This window comes from Henckelia pumila, chromosome 3, assembly GCF_033568475.1.
Source record: "Henckelia pumila isolate YLH828 chromosome 3, ASM3356847v2, whole genome shotgun sequence".
NCBI lineage: Eukaryota > Viridiplantae > Streptophyta > Magnoliopsida > Lamiales > Gesneriaceae > Henckelia > Henckelia pumila.
Window position 1 is genome coordinate 131,044,665 of NC_133122.1, and position 8,020 is coordinate 131,052,684.

The window sequence follows — 8,020 nt, forward strand, 5'->3', positions numbered from 1 at the left end:
TTTCAAATGTTCACATTAACATCTGAGATGCAAAAAAAAAAAAAAAATGGTGGTTGAATCTCCACATGAACAGTGCTCATGTATTAACATAGACTCTTCCCTAAATGAAATCTATTTTAGTCCCTAATTAATGAAAACTTCAAAGTTCACACGACTCGCAACATAGCCAACATTAAATTAAACAAATATAAATAAATAAAAAATCTTAATTAAGACGTGCATTAAAGTATTATTAGCTAATAAAGTACACGATACATTGTTTCCACGTTCATTTGAGATTATCTTATATATAGAGCCGGTTTGGTATCCACACATATATATATATATATATATTTAAAAAAGTGATTTTTAAGCTCTAATCTTGGATTTTTGAAAAAACTTTAAATTTAGCTTAAATAAATGCTTTTTTAAGCACAAAAAACTCATCCAAACACATTATAAATTAGAAAAGCACTTTCTTTCTTCTTTTTTTTAAAACACTTTTTGGGTTTTACTTTGGATACCAAATGGGCTCATAGTGATCAATTTAAACACTGCTCGTATTTACATAAGCAATTTTTATATTACAGAAATACTTTTGAGATCTCTTATGAGTCAATTTCGTGATATGTATTTTTTACCCGACTTGACTTATGAAAAAATATTACTTTTCATTGAAGATATGTATCAGATGGATATATTTACTAATATAGATCCATGAAAATGTCTCGCAAAGAGACATTTTTTTTATATATATAGGCTGCGTTTATTTAGTGTGATGATATTACATATGAATAAATCATATTAGGACTATTAAAATAACTTTAAAGGATGTGGAATAATAATGGATAAACAGCAACATGTTTACTTTGATTTATTAATTTTGATATTGAAATAATGATTGAGTAACGAATTAAATTTTTACCCTCCACCTATGATAAATAATCTTAAGTTTACTTTTTGTATTCATAAAATTTGGATTGGATTATTATTGAATATTTTAAATTATTATTGATTCACATGTGATACATTTTTATTTAGCAAAATTATTGAGTTTAAAAATATGTATTTTTCATAGTTACATAAAATTGATAAATTAAAGAAAAAAAATCTTTCTTTCATGAACGAAGAAAGTAAGATGATATATGATACATCAAATATAATTCAAAAACATTTACCACATACATCATAATACGATAAACTAAGCTATACAAGAAACAAAAATAACTTTTTATCCATAAATACAGTAAGTTTGTAATTAATTTGAAACTTAAAATTGCATAAAAAAATTAATTTAACAATTAAAAACTTCTATAAGCATGAATATCCTCTAGATAAAAATAAACATAATATGTTATTGATATCCATAAACAAAATCCAAAGATAGAGTTATAAAGAAGCATGAAAATGACAAATCAAGGGAGGGCAGATTAGGTTTTATGTGGATTTTTTTTCCATAAATATAGATCAGGATGAGTTATACCTTAAAAAATGAAGGATGATATATCACGTGAAATGAGGGTTGAATGACGGGCTTTTAGATTTGTAGAGAATTAACTTTTTATAAGTAAACAAGAGATAAGACTGGATTAATAAACTCATCTTAGGTTTATCAAGTCAAGTAAATACAACCATATATTTTAAATAATCAAAAGGAGAAAGACATTAACTTTTAAGAACCCAGTTATAAGAGAGAGGAAAACACATTTTTTTGTGGAAAAAATTTGAGAAAATAAATTTGGCACATTATGAGCTTATATTATAAATTCATAATTGCTCTTATATTTAATAATGTAAAGCCATGTTTCATTTTTTATAATTATTTTTGTAGTAATCACAAAAAAAAAAAAAACATTTGCCACGGTTCTAGCGTGACAAAAACCGTGACAAAATTAAATTTGTCACGGTTTTGCCACGGTTTAATAAAACCATCCGGAATCACATCGTGGCAAACGTTTGCCACGATTGAATTTTACCGTGGCAAATTATTGCCACGATTTAAGCAAAAGCGTGGCAAAAGAAAAAAATTTCACGGTTTAACTAACTGTGGCAATATATTGCCACGCTTCAATTAAACCGTGGAAATTTGTTTTCACGGTTGTTATTAAACCGTGGCAATACATTGCCACATGTTTTAAAACAATGACAATATATTTCCACGGTTTTATCAAACCGTGACAATTATTTTTCACGGTTTAATAACAACCGTGGAAAAAAATATATTTTTTATATTAAAAAAGTTTATTTATATATTATTATTAATAATGAATAATAATTTAGAAATATTAATAAAATAATAAAATTGACACAATCTAAAATTTGAGAAATAAATTTATCCAAATTAACACAAATGCAAATATTAAACCAAAATACACACAAATTAACTTTAAAATTTTCAATTTCCTAAATATCATTATTTTATATTTTTTACAAAATCATAATTAAACAATTAATAATACAAATTAACATCAAATAATTAACACAAAATGTTGTGAATTTAATTAAATACTAGAGCCGGAGGTGGCGGAGGAGGAGGACCGGTGACGGCAAACGGCGGCAGGTCGGCGGCGGCAGACACTTTTCAAACACAAAAAAACACATTTAATCCATAAATCACCAAACACAAACTAATAACTACAAGAATTTAAAAAAAAATTTGATTACCAAAGGCAGCGTAAGCGGCTAAGCGGCGCCGGTCACGGAGTTACAAGCACGGCGGCAGACGGCGGCTCGATGGCGAGCGGTGGTTTTGCGACCGAGAAAATGTAAAAACTATAAGAAAAGAAGACTAAAACACGTAGATCTGGAATATAATATTATTTAAAGTGATAGATGTACAGAAATAGGCAGCCATGGAGGGGCGACGGTAGGGTTTCTGAGTACAAGGCGAAGAAGAAAAGAAAGAAGGAAGAAGAAAAGGGGATCGGAGAGAGAGAATATATTATTTTTTGCCACGGTTTTTATTAAGCCGTGGCAATATTGTCACGATTTTATTACAACCGTGGCAATCTAACACCGTGACACAATTATTCCGTTAAAATTGAAATTAATTTAATTGTTATAAAAAAAATTTAATTTGCCACGATTTAATTTATACCGTGGAAATATTGTCACGGATAAAACAACCGTGGCAATATTGTCACGGTTTATATTAAACCGTGAAAATATTAAATAATTAATTAATTTTTGCCACGGTTTTTGGTAGAATGAACACGTTTTGGATGCGTAGAATGAAATTTGCCACGGTTATCAAAAAACCGTGTCAAAATTATTGCCACAGTTTTAAATTAACCGTGGAAAATCGTTGCCCATTGCTACGGTTTCTTAAAAACCGTAGCAATACTTTTGCCACAGTTTTAAATTAACCGTGGCAAATGGAAAAGGTGTAAGAAACCGTGGAAATTTGCCATGGTTCAAATTAAACGTTGCAAAGTTTGCCACGATTAAATAAAAAGCTTGGCAAATTGCCACAGTTAAAAAAACCGTGACAAAAATATTGCAACGGTTACATTAAGCGTGACAAATTATTCACGGTTTTGAATATCCGTCGAAATTTGCCACGGTTGTAATTTGCCACAGTTTAATATAAACCGTGATAAATGCCAAATTTTTTTTGAAGTGAATCTTCAAACGTAGTATTATCAACGGGACGTTTTGGATTGAAATGATAAATGATATCGTGCCGCTAGCCCGTTACTATAATATGTATGTATAAATTTAGATACAAAACATTTAAAAAATTCTTGTGATGCTATTGTATATTTGTATGTCATTTTCAATATAAAAGATATATATAGTTATTCATTTTGAGTAACACTCTTGTGAGACGGTCTCATTCATAAGACGGGTCAACCCTACCCATATTTATAATAATAAGTAATACTTTTGACATAATGTAATACTTTTTAATGAATAACCTATATAAGAGACTCATCTCAAAAAAATGACCTTTGAGACCGTCTCATAGGAGATTTTATCATTCATTTTTACAATTTTTTAACACTTCCCCTTAAATTATTATTATTAGGGGTGGTTCGGTACGGTATACCGCATACCGTACCGAATACCGCATACCGTACCGGAAATTTCGATACCAAAATTTTCGATACCGATACCGTACCGAATACCGAAATTCGATAAGGTATCGATATGATACCGTGTATATCGATTTTTATACTATTTTTTTAAAAAAATATCGGTATGCACGGTATCACCGTATATACCGATTTTTTTTTCGATATACCGAAATACCAAAAATGCAAAAATCTTATACCGATACCGATACCAAAAATTTTGGTACGGTAAAATTTTAGGTATACCGAAATTTTCGATATATTCAATTTTTTTAGGTACAGTAAAGGCGGTATGACGACATTTCGATATTTTTTGTCAGCCCTAATTATTATTTCTACGTGATCCAATTTCTTATTTTAGTCCATTACCTTGTCAAATATTAGTTTTAGTGTGCATTGGGTAAACCCTCAAACTAATACAAGCTTGCAAATCACGTTGTCCAAATAAATCGTATTAGGAAAATTTTGTGCAACAAACTAGTTCGAGAAAGTGTTGGTAGGAGAATCGAACATCTGAACATTTGCCAAGAGTTTATCTACTTTACAAATTAGGACACCCCTATCATATACTAATTTTAGGCTATTTTAATTCAACGACTGATGTGGTACTGGATATATATGTCAACAATTTCAAGCTTTCACGTTAGTGTGCAATTCTCGATGTCACATCAATATTTTTCATGTCACGTCAATGCTCAGATAAAATAGGACCAAAAAACAAAAAAATACTTAAAGTTATTGCATCAAACCAAAATTTGAATGTATAATGAATTAACACTCAGTAGAACAAATAGAAACTCAAAAGTATAACAAATGAGTAGACTAAAAAAGTTATTTTTCTATGCTAGAAAAAAGTTATTTTCTTTAATCAATTGATTAACTAAAATTATTAAAATTATAATTTTAATAGGTTATTGACTAAAATTATATCTTTATAATTTATAAAATATCGTAATAAAACAAGTATTTTAAAATTATAATATTTATTGTATATGTATGTATGTATTGATGATCATACAATTGGAACTTTTTGGATACACCATGGTGGGGGCGGGCGGCTGCTTACTATACATGTTATTTTCTTGTTTTTGTTTTTGTTTTTGCTACTTCATTGCACCCATTATAAATTTATATCATCCTCATTTATTATTATTGTTTATTATATGTTCACTATGATATCATTATTTAATAAGGATAAATTCATGCACATGGTCATCGCCTCATCCGCATGCAAAATTTCAAATTAACTAATTATTTTTTACATTTTTAAAATATTGAATATAGTTACAAGATACTTTCAAAACGTAGATAAAGAATGGAAATTATATTGGTAAGTTTGATAAATTTAAAAGAATGGACAAGGATAGATTCCTCTAATTATTTTTATTAAATACAAAATATTGTTTTTTTTAAAAGGATCGAGAGACTTTGATAATTTTAAGAATTTGAACAAGTGATAATGTATGGTGGTTATAGTTGTATTTAAATTTATTAACATATATATTTTTTATGATCATTTGTAATAAATAAAGAAAATAAGGAATGCTTTTTCTGATTTCTCCATTCACTAAATTGGCCATTAGGTTTTTTATAAAAAAAATATTTTTGTTGTTGTTTATACATAAATTGAATGTTAGCTAGATTGACCCATTTATCTTTTGGATTGATAAATTTAAAAAATTGAGTATCTTTTTTGTGATTTAAGAATCTATTTTATCCTTATCCTTCTCTGTAGATCTATCTGTTTATATTTATGCATAAAAAAAGAACAAGAAATTCAATTCTTTATAGATCTGTCCAATGTTTCAACTTTCACTTTCACAATGTCGAAGGCACGATTCCATTTCATTATTAAATTGATTCCAATGCATCTCAAAATATTTTAATACTTCGTACCATTGTATCAATAACCCTCTTAAATGGAGCTTCCTACGATGAAAAAAAAGGAAAAGAATATATACATATATATATATTTCAAACAAAAATAAAAATCATTGTGTCCCACGAGATATTTTGATAGAACTATTAAATTGTATAAATTTAATAATGTCGAAGCAAAAAAGAAAAAAAAAAGGGGAAAAAAACCATATCCACATATTTTTAGCTATATTAGTATTATATAATATGCAAATATAAGTAGATTTTTATGATATAAACTATTTGCTTGACTTTTATACTTTAATTTGTAGACGAGTCTCCCAAGGTCAGCCAATTTTATTTTTATGTTGTGTGTCAGCCGAAAATCTTCTTAAATTCAACTGCTTAATCTCATCTTAACTCAAAGAATCACACTCAAATCATACCCTTTCATGCAACATCATCTTTTTTGTACGCTAATCTTTATCTTTTCCTCAATTATTCCGCATCGGCCGCCATGAAAATCCTCAACTCTGTTTCTTGATCACTTGCCAAAAATCCCATTTCGTTCATACTTTTCTTTAATTTTTATTTATGGGTTTGAAAAATATGTTGGATTCTTGGAGATCCATTTCCTTTAAATCGAGCATATTCTCCACCTTCACTTTCATTTTGATCATTTTGGTTTTACTTTTCGCCGACGCGATTATATACAATGGGAGCAGTGATGATGATCATCAGCTGCAGACTCAGATTTCAGCGGAAGAGATCAAAGTCAATTCATTAACAGATGAGATTTTCACAGAAACCGATGAAAAGTTTGTTCGTCCAGACGAAAAGTTTACAGAAACTGACAAAAAGTGGGAACTTTTCGAATCCTCTGATTTAGCAACGAAGTTCGACTCGAGGGTGAAGGAATTCTTCCGCAGAAATGAATGCAAAGTAAAGTTCTTCATGACATGGATCGCCCCGGCGGATTCGTATCGAGAAAGAGAGTTTTTCGGGCTCGAGACCTTGTTCCACACCAATCCGCAAAGCTGTTTGATTATACTTTCGGAAAGCATGGATTCAGTTTATGGAGACAAGATTCTGGAGCCGTTGATCGGGTGTGGTTTCCGGGTTCTGGCCGTGACTCCGGACCTCTGGGATCTATTCAACAAGACTCCTGCTGAATCTTGGTTCAGAGAAATCAAGAACGGGAGCAGGGATCCAGGGCAGATCCCTCTGCCTCAAAATTTGTCGAATCTGATGAGACTTGCTGCATTGTACAAATATGGAGGGGTTTATTTGGACACAGATTTCGTAATCTTGAAAGATCTTTCAAGGTTAAGGAATGTAATTGGAGCTCAAAGTGTTGACATGAAGGGAAACTGGACCAGATTGAACAATGCGGTTCTTGTTTTTGACAGGGAGCATCCACTTGTGTACAAGTTTATGGAGGAATTTGCATCAACTTTTGATGGGAATCGATGGGGTCACAATGGGCCATATTTGGTCTCTAGAGTGGTTGATAGGGTGGCAAGAAATGAGGGGTTCAAGTTCACAGTCTTGCCACCAATGGCTTTCTACCCCGTGGATTGGACTCGGATAGACAGTTATTTCGCCCGACCCCGTGACCCGGCCCACGCGAAATGGGCCGATTCCAAGCTTCGACAGCTCAAGAAGTCGAGCTATGGGGTGCATTTGTGGAATAGGGAAAGTGGTAAATTCAAGATTGAAAAAGGGAGTATTATTGATAGGTTGTTGAATGATCATTGTGTCATATGCACTAGGGATACTGCAGTTTCTTGAGGGAAGATAATGGTCCAAAGCAGCATAATTGGCAAAGTTTATGTTGAGCTTAAGTGGCCCCCCCTATAATTGTGCAGATTTTTTAGGGTCAAATTAGGAATTTTCCTCTTTTTCCATATTCAAATAATAATCTCAGGTTCAAGATGATTCCAAACTTTTCCAAGATTGGGTAGGTATATTTCAATTTTCCTTGCTTTTTACACCCTAGCTAGCTAGCTAGCTAGCTTTCCCCAATGTGTACGTAAAGGCAACAAATGTTTCTTCTTTCTAGCTACTTGCTCGGAAAAAATATTCAGTGCCACATATTTTGTTTGAGTTCA

General features: G+C 30.9%; 1 protein-coding gene across 1 annotated transcript; it reads left to right on the forward strand.

The window, feature by feature from the left end:
• Positions 1-6,237: 6,237 nt before the first annotated feature.
• Positions 6,238-8,020, forward strand: LOC140892232 (uncharacterized). Its single transcript, XM_073301049.1, has one exon. It carries the CDS (start codon positions 6,504-6,506, stop codon positions 7,698-7,700), a length of 1,197 nt encoding a protein of 398 aa, XP_073157150.1. The 5' UTR covers positions 6,238-6,503; the 3' UTR covers positions 7,701-8,020.